The 18,356-nt window shown below is 45.5% G+C and overlaps 1 protein-coding gene across 2 annotated transcripts in view; it reads left to right on the top strand.

Annotated features, from left to right (window-relative positions):
- The window catches only part of LOC120913182 (ras-related protein Rab-7a-like), a 61,485-nt gene that overhangs the window by 25,869 nt on the left and 17,260 nt on the right, over positions 1-18,356 (top strand). For both annotated transcript variants that reach the window (XM_040322953.1, XM_040322954.1), the window contains exon 4: positions 18,060-18,278. In XM_040322953.1, the coding sequence (XP_040178887.1) occupies positions 18,060-18,278 (219 nt within the window). The remainder of the gene's footprint in view (positions 1-18,059; positions 18,279-18,356) is intronic.

The following is an 18,356-nucleotide window of genomic DNA, read 5'->3' as shown; positions in this document are numbered from 1 at the left end:
ATTAAAATAAAGAAAAGGCAGGGACGATTGACTGATTACGGATACAGATATATAGCCAGATTCACGTAGGCGGGCGCAACGTTAGGCAGGCGTAGTGTATGGCATATACGCTACGCCGCCGTAAGTTAGAGAGGCAAGTGCTGTATTCACAAAGCACTTGCCTCCTAAGTTACAGCGGCGTAGCGTAAATGGGCCGGCCTAAGCGCGCCTAATTCAAATGTGGAACAGGTGGTTCAGTTATGTAAATGACTGGTGACCCGACGTGATTGACGTTTTTAACGAACGGCGCATGCGCCGTCCATGGACATATCCCAGTGTGCATTGCTCCAAAGTACGCCGTTTCGACGTGAACGTAAATGACGTCAAGCCCGATTCGCGTACGACCTACGCAAACGTTGTAAAAAGATAGGCCTGTTCCGACGTCCATACCTTGCATGGGATGAGCCACCTAGGGAGCAGCTTTATCTTTACGCCGGCGTATCTCTAACGTAAACGGCGTAACTAATTGCGACGGGCGCACGTACGTTCGTGAATCGGCGTATCTAGTCATTTGCATATTCTACGCCAAACTTAACGGAAGCGCCACCTAGCGGCCAGCGTAAATATGCACCCTAAGATACGACTGCGTAGGAGACTTACGTCGCTCGTATCTTAGCCTAATTTAAGCGTATCTGGTTTCCAGAATATGCTTAAATTTGCGACGGCGTAGATTCAGGTTTATGCCGGCGTATCAGTAGATACGCCATCGTAACTCTATCTGAATCCACCTAATATAATGTAACTACAGATTAACTGGATGACTGGGAATACCCAAATGTGGATTCAAAGCTGATAGCAGTTAAATTACCCAGTTCCTAAACGATGCTAGCTAATAGCATAGCGTCCCTGTAAACCGGATATATCTATCTCTATCAGGCATTTTATCTCTTACAGAAAGAAAAAGAAACCACACAAACAGCAAATATATTATTTGACCACTTCCCGCCCGGCCTATAGCAAAATGACGGCCGGGAGGTGGTTCAGTTACCCTGACTGGACGTCATATGATGTCCAGCAGGATAACAGCCGCCGCGCGCCCCATCGTGGCAATCTGTCAGTCTGACACACCGCTACACTGATCTCAGTAAAGACACACTCACGTCTGACAGACACGATTGGGGTAGAGCCGATCGGCTTCTCTCCTGACAGGGGGGGGTCTGCGCTGATAGTTTATCAGCGCAGACCCCCCTCAGATGCCCGCCCAGGACCACCAGGGATGGGAATCCACACTGGACCACCAGGTATGCCCCCCCTAGACCACCAGGGAAATGCAAATCTGTGCCAAGGCAGCTTCCAATCAATGCACAGGCAGCTGCCAACCAGTGCCCACTCAAAATTTCTGCCAGTGCCACAGGGATGCATATCGGTGCCACATATCAGTGCCATGTATCAGTGCCGCCTATCAGTGCCACTCAAAATGGCCTATCAGTGCCCACTGTCAGTGCCACCTAATTGGTGGCGCCTCATCGGAGCCACCTTATCAGTGCCCATTAGTGGCGCCTTATCAGTGCCCATCAGTGAAGGAGAAAACTTACTTATTTACAACATTTTATAACAGAAAAACTTTTTATTTATTTTTTCTGTCTTTTTTTATTTATTTGTATAGCAAAAAATAAAAACCGCAGAGGTGATCAAATACCACCAAAAGAAATCTCTATTTGTGGGAACAAAATGATAAAAATTCTGTTTGGGTACAGTGTAGCATGACAGCGCAATTGTCATTTAAACAGCGACAGTTCAGAAAACTGAAAATTGGCTTGGGCAGGAAGGGGGTGCAAGTGCCTGGTATTGAAGTGGTAGAGCAATTTTTTATTTTAACAACAACAAAACTAAGGGGAAGTGATAGGGAAGGAGGGAAAAGGGGAAAAAAAATATAATTAAAAATAAATAATAATAATAATGATAAAAAAAGAGAGGGATGAATGCCATTGGCATTTATCTAGGGATCTCCTAATGTAAATTGACATTTATGTGTGCAGAGTGTATTTGCAAAAGATAATATAAGAACACAGAAGTGAGATGAAAGTCACAGGGGTTGTCACAAATATTGACAATTCCCCATTGTTCTCCAGGGCGTTCGCTGCAGAATTAATGGTAGGACACAAATATTTAAAAAAACATTCAGTACATCTCTGCAATACATTTCCCCATGTTTGTTCCCTTTTAAAACTCTACAAGTGCAGAAAAAATTCAGGCGTATAACTGTTGACCTGTCAGAAAGCAGAAATCCAGTGTGCTTCTAGTTTCCTGTTTGGACTGATATCAGTGGGCCCCTGTTACACTGGAGCAAGTGTGCATTTTCATCGTTTCATCCAGGTCGGCCAATTCATTTCATGCCCTACACATATAAAACACACACATACACAAAAAAAGTGCCCTGACCCTTTTCTACAGATGTGCCGCACTGAACCACATGGTTTGGAGCACGTTAGATATGTGAGGGTCAGTGTTGCCAACCTACCAGATTGAAATTTACTGGCGCAGCCACGTTTTTACTGGCATTTCACAAAAGTTACTAAATTACATTTTTAGGTGCAAATTTCAGTATTTAGGCTACAAACAAGTAAGCTAGGCAAATAAATAGTGATTTAACCAGTTCCCGACCACCGCATGTACATATACGTCCACAATATGGCACGTACAGGCACATGGGCGTATAGGTACGTCCCCGCCTTACCTCGGTTCGGGGGTCCGATCGGGACCCCCTCCGGTACATGCGGCGGCCGGGAACGGTGTACGGGAGGTCCGGGAGGAGGGGGCGGCTATTGGTTTCCAGCCGTCCCCTCTCGATCTCCCTCGGCGAATGAAATTCCAGCAGAGCCCTCCCTGCCTGTGTAACTGTAAACACAGGCAGGGAGGAAGTGACGTTTTCTCCCCTCTGGCGGTCTTTTCGTTTGATTCCAGAGGAGAGAAGACGTCAGTACTGTGAGTTGCACCAACAGCACACTGACACAGCACACATAGGCACATAACCCCCCCCGATCACCCCCCCAGCACCCCCAGATCACCCCCTGTCACAGTGTCACTGATTGCAGTGATCATTTATTTTCTGATCACTGCTTTTAGTGTCAGTGTGACAGAAAAAAGTGTCAGGGCAGTTAGGTTTAGGCCCCTTTAGGTCCAGGGTAGCCCCCTACCCCCCCCCCAATAAAGGTTTAACCCCTGATTGCCCCTAAAGTTAACCCTTTCACCCCTATTGCCAGTGTCACTAAGCGATCGGTTTCTGATCGCTGCATTAGTGTCACTGTTGCCGCTAGGCAGTTAGTTTTTTTTGAGGTTCGCCGCCAGGTTTATATAGCGTTAGGTACCCCCATAAATAAAGGTTTTAACCCCTGATTGCCCCTAGAGTTAACCCTTTCACCCCTATTGCCAGTGTCACTAAGCGATCGGTTTCTGATCGCTGTATTAGTGTCACTGTTGCCGCTAGGCAGTTAGTTTTTTTTGAGGTTCGCCGCCAGGTTTATATAGCGTTAGGTACCCCCATAAATAAAGGTTTTAACCCCTGATTGCCCCTAGAGTTAACCCTTTCACCCCTATTGCCAGTGTCACTAAGCGATCGGTTTCTGATCGCTGTATTAGTGTCACTGTTGCCGCTAGGCAGTTAGTTTTTTTTGAGGTTCGCCGCCAGGTTTATATAGCGTTAGGTACCCCCATAAATAAAGGTTTTAACCCCTGATTGCCCCTAGAGTTAACCCTTTCACCACTGATCACTGTATAAGTGTCACTGGTGACGTGGTTAGCCAGTTAGTTATTTAGTTATTTTAGGTTCGCCACCAGGTTTTTAGAAAGCGTTAGGTACCCCCATATATTACCGAATAAAGGTTTTAACCCCCTGATTGCCCCCTAGTTAACCCTTTCACCAGTGATCACCGTATAAGTGTTACGGTTGACGCTGGTTGGTTAGTTTGCTGTTTATAGCATCAGAGCACCCGCCGTATATAACCCAATAGGTTTAACCCCCTGATCACCCGGCGGGTGATATAAATTTAATTTTAGCGCCAGTCAGGGTCTGCGTCACCCCAGGCAGCGTTAGGTTAGAGCCAGTACCGCTTACACCCACTCGCTAAGCATACACCCCCCTTAGTGGTATAGGATCTGAACGGATCGATACCTGATCTGATCAGATCTATACTAGCGTACCCAGCAGTTTAGGGTACCCAAAAACGCATTGTTAGCGGAATCAGCCCAGATACCCGCTAGCACCTGCGTTTTCCCCCTCTGCCCAGCCCAACCCACCCAAGTGCAGTATCGATCGATCACTGTCACTTACAAAACACAAGACACATAACTGCAGCGTTCGCAGAGACAGGCCTGATCCCTGCGATCGCTTACAGTTTTTTTTGAAGCGTTTTCTACATTTGCTTTTCTATAGTCAGGTGCTTTTTTTACCTGTGAATCCTTACCATTGTACCACTAAATTTAGAGTCCAAAATGGCAAACCGAAGGTACAATGATAAGCAGGCCTTGGAGTTCATGTGCATGTCAGATAGTGAAGAGGAGGAGGTCACGCATCTGACAGATTCTGGCTCAGAATATGAACCCATTTACGACAGCGGCTCCATGTCAGATAGCTCGCACGACGAAGTTGAGGTCCCTGCTAAGGCCAGGCGTACCCGATCCCATTCTGATGTTGTTGAGCAGCAAGAACCGCAGGACCCTCGTATGGAGCAGAGATCCAGTACTAGCGCCGCTATTCCTTCTGGTGAATTGGCAAGCACCAGCTGCCTAGTACACCCTGGTCGTTTATCCAGCACTGCAGTAACACTTGGTGACGTGGCGAGTCCCATAAGTGCAGTTGAAGCTGGCGATGTGGCAAGCACAAGTAGTGTCCCGCTGCCACCAAGAAAAAGACAGAGACAGGCCCGTCGTGCCCATAGTGCCCTTCCTGTAGAATTTGCCTATCCTGATTGGGTCCCCACCACTTCTACAGCACCTGTACTTCCCCCATTCACTGGCCAACCCGGTATTCAGGTGGATACAGCGAACTTTATGTCACTTGATTTTTATTCGCTGTATTTCACGGAAGATCTCTATAGATCTATTGTGGACCAGACCAATTTATATGCTGGTACTTACATCGCCGCTAACCCCCAGTCTCGCCTTGCCAAAGAATGGAAACCTCTCGAGGTTTCCGAATTTAAGACCTTTCTGGGCCTTACCCTCAACATGGGCATACACAAATTTCCGTCATTGCGGATGTATTGGTCCACACATCCCATTGACCATATGTACATTTTCTCTGCTCACATGGCCAGGAGACGATACGAGGCGATCCTGCGGTTCCTGCATTTCAGTGACAATGCACTTTGTCGTCCACGTGGAGACCCTGAATTTGACCGGCTCTACAAAATTCGGCCCCTCGTAAACCATTTCAACGAACGTTTTGCAGCCTTGTTTAATCCCCAGCAGGTTGTATGCGTTGATGAGTCCCTGATTAAATTTGCTGGCCGCTTGTCTTTCAAACAGTTCCTTCCCAGCAAGCGTGCCAGATACGGGGTCAAGCTCTATAAGCTCTGTGACAGGGCCACAGGCTACACATGGAGCTTTAGGGTTTACGAGGGAAAAGATAGTCAGGTAGAGCCGGAAGGATGCCCAGATTACATGGGGAGCGCTGGCAAGATTGTTTGGGACTTGGTGTCACCCTTATTCGGAAAGGGGTACCATTTGTATGTGGACAATTTTTACAGCAGCGTGCCACTTTTTAGCCACTTATTTGATCAACAGATTGGAGCATGTGGCACCGTGCGACCTAATCGCCGGGGCTTCCCCCAGCGGCTTGTAGATGCCCGTGTTAGGCCGGGGGCGAGAGCCTGCTGCAGATGTAAAAATTTGCTCGCTGTGAAGTGGCGGGACAATAGGAATGTTTTCGTTCTTACCACCCTTCACGCAGACACGACAGTCCAAATTCGTACGGCGACTGGTGTTGTGGAGAAACCCCTCTGTGTCCACGAATATAACCTTAATATGGGAGGGGTGGACCTCAACGACCAGTTGATGGCGCCGTATCATATTGCCCGTAAGACGAGACGCTGGTACAAAAAAGTGTCTCTACATTTATTTCAATTGGCTCTACTGAATGCTCATGTCGTATACAGAGCTTCAGGACGGAATGAATCCTTCCTTCAATTCCAGAGGGATATCATCACAGAACTCCTGTATCCAGGCGGTATTGTACCTCACCATCTCCTACCAAATGCAGTAAGCCGACTGCATGAGAGGCATTTTTCTTATGTCCTCCCGAGTACCCCTACCCAACGAGCCCCCCAAAGAAAATGTCGTGTCTGTACCAAGCGCGGATTTAGGCGTGACACCCGTTATTTTTGTCCCAAATGTCCTGGCAATCCTGGTCTTTGTATTGGTGAATGTTTTGAACGCTTCCACACACACGTTAATTATTAGTGTAGGGTGAAACATTTCACAGGCTAGGCACACTCACACAGGGTCTCCCAAGATGCCATCGCATTTTGAGAGACCCAAACCTGGAACCGAAAAGTTGAAGTTACAGTTCACAGTTACAAAAAAAAGTGTTAAAAAAAAAAAAAAAAAAAGTAAAAAATAAAAACACACAAAAAAATATAAAATAAAAAAACCAAAAATAGTTGTCGTTTTATTGTTCTCTCCCTCTCTATTCTCTCTCTATTGTTCTGCTCTTTTTTACTGTATTCTATTCTGCAAAGTTTTATTGTTGTTATGTTTTTTCATGCTTGCTTTTCAGGTATGTAATTTATTTTACTGTTTTCAGGTACGCCATTCAGCTGTTGCGCGGACTTATTTATCTTGACAGCAACAGCGTTTGCTCCCACGATATATAAAGCCACGACTCCAGTGCTGTAGGAGGTGATTTCACCACCACAGTTAAAAAAAAGAGCATATATGCCGAAGCATGCGGGCAGCAGGGGCGGAGGAGCGATTTTGCTCCTAATGCCGCGTACATACGGTTGACATTCCTACGGAGGCTTTCCCGTGGAAAAGTCTGACCATGTGTACACGGCATAGAAAAGTCCGACCGTGTGTACGCGGCATAGAAAAGTCCGACCGTACGCGGCATAACTTTTTTGCGGGAGGATGCCCCCATGCTTTGGCATATATATATATTTTAGGCACAGGTTGCGTTAAAAAATGTTTTATTTTTTACTATGTTTTTTTATAGGTATTTGCTTTGCAGGTATGGTATGATCTTACTGTTATACTGGAATGTTACTTTGTTTTAATGTTAACCATCATTTGCTTAGCAGGTACGCCATTCAGTTGCAGTGCGGATTTATTTAGCGTGACAGCAACAGCGTTTGCTCCCACGATATATAAAGCCGCGACTCCAATGCTGTAGGAGGTGATTTCACCACTACAGTTCAAAAAAGAGCATATATGCCGGAGCATGGGGGCATTAGGGGCGGAGGAGCGATTTTGCTCCTAATGCCGCGTACATACGGTTGACATTCCTACGGAGGCTTTCCTGTGGAAAAGTCTGACCATGTGTACACAGCATAGAAAAGTCCGACCGTGTGTACGCGGCATAGAAAAGTCCGACCGTACGCGGCATAACTTTTTTGCGGGAGGATGCCCCCATGCTTCGGCATATATAAATGGTGCATGTATGCCCATCATTAGAAGTGGGTGGATGAAGGGAGGTATTCTAATGGTGGGCATACCCACCGATCAATCTTTTTTTTGTTCAGCCAACAGACTGCATGAAAAAAAAAAAGATTACAATACATGTCCAACAAGAACCATCAACGTACTGGTATGTTGCAGGACTTTGAATGGTTATACCAGAATGATGCCTGCGGGTTTAGGCATCATCTTGGTATCATTCTTTTCAGCCAGCGGTCGGCTTTCATGTAAAAGCAGTCCTAGCGGCTAATTAGCCTCTAGACTGCTTTTACATTCAGTGGGAGGGAATGTCCCCCCCCCCAGATATAAACGGCGCCATTGAGAATATGGGAAAGCATTTTATCACACCGATCTTGGTGTGGTCAGATGCTTTGAGGGCAGAGGAAAGATCTAGGGTCTAATAGACCCCATTTAAAAAAAAAAAAGAGTACCTGTCACTAACTATTGCTATCATAAGGGATATTTACATTCCCTGAGATAACAATAAAAATGGTAAAAAAATAAATAAATGGAAGGAACAGTTAACAAATAAAATAAAAAAAGCGAAATAAATATATAAAAAAATAAAAAAATAAAAAAAAGCATCCCTGTCCCCCCCTGCTCTTGCGCAAAGACGAACGCAAGCGTCCGTCTGGAGTCATATGTAAACAGCAATTGCACCATGCATGTGAGGTATCACCGCGAAGGGCAGATCGAGGGCAGTCATTTTAGCAGTAGACCTACTCTGTAAATCTAATGTGGTAACCTGTAAAGGCTTTTAAAGGCTTTTAAAAATGTATGTAGTTTGTCGCCACTGCGCGTTTGTGCGCAATTTTAAAGTATGTCGTGTTTGGTATCCATGTACTCGGCCTAAGATCATAATTTTTATTTCATCAATAATTTGGGCAATATAGTGTGTTTTAGTGCTTTAAAATAAAAAAAAGTGTATTTTTTCCCCAAAAAATGCGTTTGAAAAAACGCTGCGCAAATACTGTGTGGAAATTTTTTTTGCAACACCTACCATTTTAATCTGTAGGGCCTTTGCTTTAAAAAAATATATAATGTTTGGGGGTTCAACTTTACTTTCTTGCAAAAAAATAATATGTTTTTATGTAAACAAACAGTGTCAGAAAGGGCTTTTTCTTCAAGTGGTTAGAAGAGTGGGTGATGTGTGACATAAGCTTCTAATTGTTGTGCATAAAATGCCAGGACAATTGAAAACCCCCCCAAATGACCCCATTTTGGAAAGTAGACACCCCAAGCTATTTGCTGAGAGGCATCTTAAGTCCATGGAATATTTTAGATTTTGACCCAAGTTGCGGGAAATATAAATATATATATATATATATATTTTTTTTTGCGCAAAGTTGTCACTAAATGATATATTGCTCAAACATGCCATGGGCATATGTGGAATTACACCCCAAAATGCATTCTGCTGCTTCTCCTGAGTACGGGGATACCACATGTGTGAGACTTTTTGGGAGCCTAGCCGCGTACGGGACCCCAAAAACCAATCACCGCCTTCAGGCTTTCTAAGGGTGTAAATTTTTGATTTCACTCCTCACTACCTATCACAGTTTCGAAGGCCATAAAATGCCAAAATAGCACAAAAAAAAACCCAAATGACCCCATTTTGGAAAGAAGACACCCCAAGGAAACTGCTGAGAGGCATGTTGAGTCCATTGATTTTTTTTTTTTTTGTCCAAAGTGATTGAATAATGAGAAAAAAAAAAAAAAAAAAGAAAAATGTGTCACTAAATGATATATTGCTCACACATGCCATGGTTATATGTGGAGTTGCACCCTAAAATACATTCTGCTGCTTCTCCTGAGTACGGGGATACCACATGTTTGGGACTTTTTGGGAGCCTAGCCGCGTACGGGACCCCGAAAACCAAGCACCGCCTTCAGCATTTCTAAGGGCGCAAATTTTTGATTTCACTCCTCACTACCTATCACAGTTTCGAAGGCCATAAAATGCCAAAATAGCACAAAAAAACCCCAAATGACCCCATTTTGGAAAGTAGACACCCCAAGCTATTTGCTGAGAGGCATGTTGAGTCCATGGAATATTTAATTTTTTTGCCCCAAGTGATTGAATCATGACCAAAAAAAATTAAAATAAAAAAATGTACAAAATATTGTCACTAAATGATATATTTCTCACACATGCCATGGTTATATGTGGAATTGCACCCCAAAATACATTCTGCTACTTCTCCTGAGTACGGGGATACCACATGTGTGGGACTTTTTGGGAGCCTAGCCGCGTATGAGACCCCGAAAACCAAGCACCGCCTTCAAGATTTCTAAGGACATAAATTTTTGATTTCACTCACACAAATCTTGAAGGCAGTGCTTGGTTTTCGGGGCCCCGTACGCGGCTAGGCTCCCAAAAAGTCCCACACATGTGGTATCCCCGTACTCAGGAGAAGCAGCAGAATGTATTTTGGGGTGCAATTCCACATATAACCGTGGCATGTGTGAGAAATATATCATTTAGTGACAACGTTTTGTATTTTTTTTTTTTTGGTCATTATTCAGTGACTTGGGGCAAAAAAATTAAATATTCCATGGACTCAACATGCCTCTCAGCAAATAGCTTGGGGTGTCTACTTTCCAAAATGGGGTCATTTGGGGGGGTTTTGTGCTGTTTTGGCATTTTATTGCCTTCGAAACTGTGATAGGTAGTGAGGAGTGAAATCAAAAATTTATGCCCTTAGAAATCCTGAAGGCGGTGATTGGTTTTCGGGGTCCCGTACGCGGCTAGGCTCCCAAAAAGTCCCACACATGTGGTATCCCCGTACTCAGGAGAAGCAGCAGAATGTATTTTGGGGTGCAATTCCACATATAACCGTGGCATGTGTGAGAAATATATCATTTAGTGACAACGTTTTGTATTTTTTTTTTTTTGGTCATTATTCAGTGACTTGGGGCAAAAAAATTAAATATTCCATGGACTCAACATGCCTCTCAGCAAATAGCTTGGGGTGTCTACTTTCCAAAATGGGGTCATTTGGGGGGGTTTTGTGCTGTTTTGGCATTTTATTGCCTTCGAAACTGTGATAGGTAGTGAGGAGTGAAATCAAAAATTTATGCCCTTAGAAATCCTGAAGGCGGTGATTGGTTTTCGGGGTCCCGTACGCGGCTAGGCTCCCAAAAAGTCCCACACATGTGGTATCCCCGTACTCAGGAGAAGCAGCAGAATGTATTTTGGGGTGCAATTCCACATATGCCCATGGCATATGTGAGAAATATATCATTTAGTGACAACGTTTTGTAAAAAATTTTTTTTTTTTTTTTTTTGGTCATTATTCAATCACTTGGGGCCATAAAATTAAATATTCCATGGACTCAACATGCCTCTCAGCAAATAGCTTGGGGTGTCTTCTTTCCAAAATGGGGTCATTTGGGGGGGTTGTGTGACATCTTGGCATTTTATGGCCTTCAAAACTGTGATAGGTAGTGATAGGTAGTGAGGAGTGAAATCAAAAATGTATGCCCTTAGAAATCTTGAAGGCGGTGCTTTGTTTTCGGGGCCCCGTACGTGGCTAGGCTCACAAAAAGTCCCACATATGTGGTATCCCCGTACTCGGGAGAAGCAGCAGAATGTCTTTTGGGGTGCAATTCCACATATAACTATGGCATGTGTGAGCAATATATCATTTAGTGACAACTTTGTGCAAAAAAAAATCAGTTTGTCATATTCCCGCAACTTGTGTCAAAATATAAAATATTCCATGGACTCGACATGCCTCTCAGCAAATAGCTTAGGGTGTCTACTTTCCAAAATGGGGTCATTTGTTTTTTTTTTTTGCTATTTTGGCATTTTATGGCCTTCGAAACCTTGATAGGTAGTGAGGAGTGAAATCAAAAATTTGTGCCCTTAGAAATGCTGAAGGCGGTGCTTGGGTTTTGGGGCCCCGTATGCGGCTAGGCTCCCAAAAAGTCCCACACATGTGGTATCCCCGTACTCAGGAGAAGCAGCAGAATGTATTTTGGGGTGCAATTCCACATATAACCATGGCATGTGTGAGAAATATATCATTTAGTGACAACTTTTTGTAAACATTTTTTTTTTTTTTTTTTTTTCGTCATTATTCAATCACTTGGGACAAAAAAATTAAATATTCAATGGACTCAACATGCCTCTCAGCAGTTTCCTTGGGGTGTCTACTTTCCAAAATGGGGTCATTTGGGGGGGTTTTGTACTGCCTTGCCATTTTAGCACCTCAAGAAATGAGATAGGCAGTCATAAAATAAAAGCTGTGTAAATTCCAAAAAATGTACCCTAGTTTGTAGACGCTATAACTTTTGCGAAAACCAATAAATATACGCTTATTGCGATTTTTTTTACTAAAGACATGTGGCTGAATACATTTTGGCCTAAATGTTTGACTAAAATTTAGTTTATTCGATTTTTTTTACTTTTTGTTATAAGAAAAATCATTTTTTTTCAAAATTTACGGTCTTTTTGCGTTTATATCGCAAAAAATAAAAATCGCAGAGGCGATCAAATACCATCAAAATAAAGCTCTATTTGTGGGAAGAAAAGGACGCAAGTTTCGTTTCGGTACAACATTGCATGACCGCGCAATTACCAGTTAAAGCAGCGCATTGCCAAATTGTAAAAACACCTCTGGTCTTTAGACAGCGTATTGGTCCGGAGCTTAAGTGGTTAAGGTAGATATTAAGGTAAAAAAAAATATTTTTGTTATTTTCAATATAAGGGTAAATTATTTAGTCACATTACCCCCTGCCTCCATCCCCCTCTGCCACCAACACCCCCTGCCTTCACCCCCCTCTGCGGTGCCACAATCTACCCCTGCCTCCAATCTCCCCATGCCTACATCCCCCCCCCTGCGGTGCCACCAACACCCCCTGCCTTCACCCCCCTCTGCGGTGCCACAATCTCCCCCTGCCTCCAATCTCCCTCTGCCTCCAATCTCCCTCAGGCCCCCTGCTTCCAATCTCCCTCTGCCTCCAATCTCCCTCAGGCCCCCTGCCTCCAATCACCCCATGCCTACATCCCCCTCTGCGGTGCCACCAACAACCTCTGTCTCCATCCCCCACCCTCTGTGGTGCCACCAACACCCCCTGCCTCCAATCACACCCTACCACCAACACCCCCTGCCTCCAATCTCCCCCTGCCTTCATTGTCCCCTGCCTCCATCCCCCTCTGTGGTGCCACCACAGCCACCATCACCCCCTGTCTCCAATCTCCATGCGCAGGTCCAAGCCAAACGGATTTCGGCTATTTTTACTGGCACATTCCGGCAACCACGGACATTTACGAACGGGGGAAAAAAGTGCCCGGTTTTACGAACTGTCCGTAAAAATACGGGCGGTTGGCAACACTGGTGAGGGTGCAATTACCAATTAATAGTACCACTGCCAGTCTGCTAAAAGGTCAGAAAGTTTCTATGCAGATTGGTAAAGTGCATGATTTGGTGTGCGTTCCTGACCCACAAAAGTGTGACCTTTTCCCAGCAAAAAAAAATGTTCTTGCCTTACGAAACACCCGGTTTTCTGTGTTATTTCTTAAAATTATAAAAAAAAAAAAAAAGCACCAAGCGAATGTCCCTTTTTAATATTTTACCATAGGGGCTTAGTGAGACACCGGCAGCCAGTAAGGATCTTGAGAGTAGGGTTATTACCACGTGTCCCGGATTGCCCGGGACAGTCCCGCATTTTTGCAGGTCTGTCCCGGGCACATTCATTACAGGACAATACAGTGTCCCGGAATGAAACTGCAGACACCCCCGGGCCAATCTGATGCCCCCAAAAAAGGCAGCCACATCACCGCTTTACTCACTGACAGTACTTGTCCTGGCCGGGAATGCCTGGAGGAGCACAATCTCCGCCCCCTGCTTGTGATTGGAGAAATCACAAATCCCGCCTCATGTGTCCAATCACTGTGCTGTGATTCGTTACAGCACAAGCTGATTTTTGGGAAGGGAGGGTGTCCCTGAATGGTAGTGTGGTCACCCTACTTGAGATGCAGATACTACAGATATACAAATACACTCAGGGACAATGATGGATAATTGCCGTATTTATCGGCATATATCGCACACTTTTTTCCCCTTAAAATAAGGGGAAAATCGATACCCGCTTCCCGCGCTGTGTTTGAACCGACATATACCGAGCGCAGTACACTCGGGTACACTCGGCTCCCATCGCGGTCACGTCCTGTGCCGCCTCCAATGCGAGAGGAGCCGAGCGTGCCCGAGTGTACTGCGCTCGGTATATGTCGGCGGCAAGGTTTAAACACCGCGCGGGAAGCCGGGATTGGAACAACAAGAGCCCAGGAGAAGTGGGGAGGACACCACCGAGGCCGCAGACAGACGACAAGGCCGCCGATGGACGCTGGGCAAGACACCGACGAGGGGCATTCAAACTAAGTATTTTATTTTTTCCTCAAATTTTTACTTCTAGGTTTGGGGTGCGCGCTCTACAGATGTGCGCACTTTAGCCCGATAAATACGGTGAAAGAATTACCAATCATCCATATCTGAGAGTAGGAGAGCACTACCACACCACAGAGAGTACAAGGCTACCTCTCCCCCTCCAAGACACCCCCCCCCCCCCCCAAAGGTGGACACTTGGCTCAGTAATCGTAACCAAAGCTTACATCAGATAGTCACAAAAGAACCAGATCATTTAGTCAAACTGAAGACCGTGTTAATCCCCCCCCCCCCGTAGATGAAAGGCTCAGCAATAGCATGCAATGCCAAGCTGCTGCTAACAGAGCAAACAGAATATTGGCATGCATTAAAAAGGAGATTAACTTCAGAGATCAAGATATAATTCTCCAGCTCTACAAGACTCTGGTCTGGCCGCACCTGGAGTATGCTGTCCAGTTCTGGGCACCAGTCCTCAGGAAGGATGAACTGGAAATGGAGCGAATACAAAGAAGGGCAACAAAGCTAATAAAGGCAAAAAAGGGGGAGATCGCGCTAAATAAGTATAGCAACACAAAAATTGAGTGAGGTAAAAAGCACGTGAATGTTCAAATAAATAATAGTCATAAAAATGATCAGTCCGCCAGAAAGGCAAGATCCATATAAACAATCTCCCAAGTGTATACAGCGAATCCACACAAGAAAAGTGCTTGAAAGGAAAGAACCTCGACCACAGTCATATAAAGCTTCTTACGGAATGGAGACAATCTCTAAATTATAAGAGATCAAAAACAGCCTGGTAAGAGACATGGATCGATGATATCCGATAGGAAACCCAAATGCTGATAGCCTGTATCCTTAGTATGGGTGAGTGACTCCCAATATGCCATCCGATGTAAAATAAAAGGGGCTCACATAGTGTAAAACCTTAATTTATTTGGTAAAAACAAGTGGAATTGCACTTACAATTATCCAGAAATGCAGAGCATATAAAATAAAGCCGGCCAGCTTAGGAGAACACAGCCTGTATCCGGGTAGAGAAAATGTGCGGTGACGTCAGAACGCCGCCTCCCTACGTTTCGTCACGACAGGACTTGGTCACGGGATACAGGCGGTGCTCTGAATCACCACGTAAATAAAAAAGCTAATAAAGGGTCTGGAGAATATTAGTTGTGAAGAAAGGTTGCGATCACTTACGCTTGAGAGGGGGTATGATTTCAAATTTACAAATGCCATACTGGTGACCCCACAATAGGGATAAAACTTTTTCATGGAAGGGAATTTAAAGTGGCTGTAAAACCTTTTTTGTTACTTCTACCTATAGGTAAGCCTAGAATAAGGCTTACCTATAGGTAGTGAAAATATCTCCTAAACGTGCGCGGGGAAGAAACAAAACTCCATGCTGTTTCTTCCCTAGCTTATGTTACTATCATACGCATGCGCGGTAGTGACGTCACACGGCTCCGGTAAATCACAGAGCCGGAGTTCGCGGCCCGAAAGGAAGAGGGACGAGAAAATGGATGCAGCCTACACAGAGGACAGCACTGGATTCTTGTTCAGTTAAGTGTCACATTATGCTTTTAATTTGCAGGCAGCAAAAGAGGAAGTAAAACCCATTAGGGTATACTTCCTCTTTAACCACTTCCCATCCCGCGTATAGCCATATGACGGCCGCAAGGTGCCTCTGCCATCCCGGGCGGCCGTCATGACGTCCTCGGCTTCCATGTCCCTGGGGGGTGCGCGCACTGCGTCACTCGGCCACGATGTCCGCCAGGCACCCCCCATTGCCGGTCACAGAGCAGGGACGTGGGTCTGTGTGTGTAAACACACAGACGCACGTCCTGTCAGGGGAGAGGAGACCGATAGTGTGTTCCTTGTATATAGGAACACTGATCGGTCACCTCCCCCAGTCAGTCCTCCTCCCCTCACAGTTAGAATCACTCCCTAGGTAACACATTTAACCCCTTGATCGCCCCCTAGTGTGAACCCCTTCCCTGCCAGTGACATTTATACAGTAATCAGTGATGTCCCCAGCGAACTGCGCTCTGAATGTACAGCACGCTCAAGTGCTGTCCATTCAGGTTATAAAGTTCCATGCCAAGATGGCTGCCAGCGGTCAGTAGAAGTTGCAACGTCCAGTCAGACAACTAGTACCTAGGGTTGTCACTTGGATTCACCCGGACAGTCCAGGTTTGGAGTCATGTGTCCGGGTTTCAAACTGCCTGAAATCCGGACACATTATTTAGACTGGAGTATTGTCTCCCAGCAGGGTTGCTGGCTCCAGTTGTCTAAGACAGCACTAACAATCCCCCCACGTACACACAGGAGAGGAGAGAGGACTTGATCTGCTCCTCTTCCTCCTGCCCCTACCCCTCTGTGTCTGCTCTCACGCCAATGCCCAGCACTGTGCCTCAGAAAGGGAAAGTGGGGGGCTGGAAATTTGAAGTCCAGCAGCCTCAGATACACCTGAATGAGAGGTGCTGACTGCCAAGGGGTGAGTGAGCTCCCCATCCATCCCTGTCTGTGACTGAAGTCTTCCCCCTTCTCTCTCCTGCCTCTGAGTGAGTACACTAAAGGTAAATCAGGGTTCTCAGAGCACCCCTTACATCAGAGTTCCCCTTTACACCAGAGGCCCCAGTGTTCCCTCTTATATCAGAGTCCTCTTCTTTGTGCACCAGTGTACTCAGTGTTCCCCCTTAAATCAGGGTTCCCAGAGAATCCACAGAGTTCGCCCCTTACATCAGTCTGCAGAGTCCCGCCTTACAGTGTAAGGGAACTCTGCGGATTCAGACGTAAAAGGGGAACTCTTGTTATGAACTTGCTAATTGCAAAATATATGTATAGTTTATACTATAAAAAAAAATTGCTTTGCACTGCTAAAGTGTTCGGGTTTGACTTGAAGAAAAGGTGTAAACCCTAATAGTACCTCTGAGACACAAACTGGGCCAGATTCACGTAGCTCAGCGGATCTATAGATCCGCTCGATCTACGTGATTTAAGATCCGCTCCCGCAAGTTTAGGAGGCAAGTGGCTAATTCACAAACCACTTACCTCCAAACTTGCGACGGCGGATCCTAAATCCCCCGGTGGAATTCAAATTCCGCGGCTAGGGGAGTGTACTATTTAAATCAGGCGCGTTCCCGCGCCGATTTAAATGCGCATGCGCCGTCCGGGGAATTTCCCGGCGTGCATTGCTCCCACTGACGTCACTAGGACGTCAGTGATTGCGACGTGAGCGGGACTTGCGACGCGCGTGTTCGTGAATCGGCGTACGCAAACGACGTAGGAAAATTCAAATTCGACGCGGGAACGCCGGCTATACTTAACATTGGCTGCGCCTGATAAAAGAAGGGGTAAGTATACGACGGGAAAACCGCTACGGAAACGACGTAAGAACACTGCGACGGGTCCGCGTACGTTCGTGAATTTGCGTATCTCGCTGATTTACATATTATTTATCGTAAATCAGCGGGAACGCCCTCGGCGCCATTTTTAAATTGAAAAAAAGATCCGACAGTGTAACACTGTCGGATCTAGCCCTATCTATGCGTATCTGATTCTATGAATCAGGCGCATAGATAGGACCAGTGTAAGTCAGAGATACGATGGTGTATCTGTAGATACACCGTCGTATCTCTTTGTGAATCTGGCCCACTGAGTCCAGGAAGGGACAAATCTCTCTACAGACTCCACTCCAGCTGTACAATGGCACAGTGCCACCTACTGGATGGAGGAAAACCTGCACCTGCCTACAAGTCCTGGGGAAAAGATCAAGGGCAAGGAGACCACAGGTAATACTAGTGGATTAGTCCTTTTGCCCCACGGCCTGCTTTTCCTAGGCCATAGTTTCCACAATTAGGTCCCATATATGAATAAAAGAAGTGTTTGTACTGCCCCAAAACAATAAGATTCTAACTCTCATTCTCTATCAATTTCTAGAAAAAGATTAAAATCTGATTAATGGGTATGAAGTAATACAGGTAATTACATTTTTGATGTTGATATAGATGTCTTTTTGTCCAGATTTGGGATACAGCGGGCACAGAGCGCTTTCAGTCACTGGGTGCAGCACTCTACAGGGGCACAGACTGTTGTTTGCTGGTCTTTGACGTGACGTCCCCTATTTCCTTCCACGCTCTTGACACCTGGCATAGAGAATTCCTGGTACAAGCCGATCCCTCATCGCCAGACAAATTTCCCTTTCTGGTGGTTGCCAACAAGACAGATCTGGAGGAACGTCAGGTTAGTGCATTGTTTCCTACTGCAGCCGATGCGTCATTGAGTAAACAAGCCTCTTCTTGCTTCTCTGTTCTGTTTTAT

The sequence above is a fragment of the Rana temporaria genome, chromosome 9, assembly GCF_905171775.1.
Source record: "Rana temporaria chromosome 9, aRanTem1.1, whole genome shotgun sequence".
NCBI classification, from domain to species: domain Eukaryota; kingdom Metazoa; phylum Chordata; class Amphibia; order Anura; family Ranidae; genus Rana; species Rana temporaria.
Note: the sequence above shows the minus strand (reverse complement) of the source record. Positions and strands in the feature narration are given on the sequence as shown.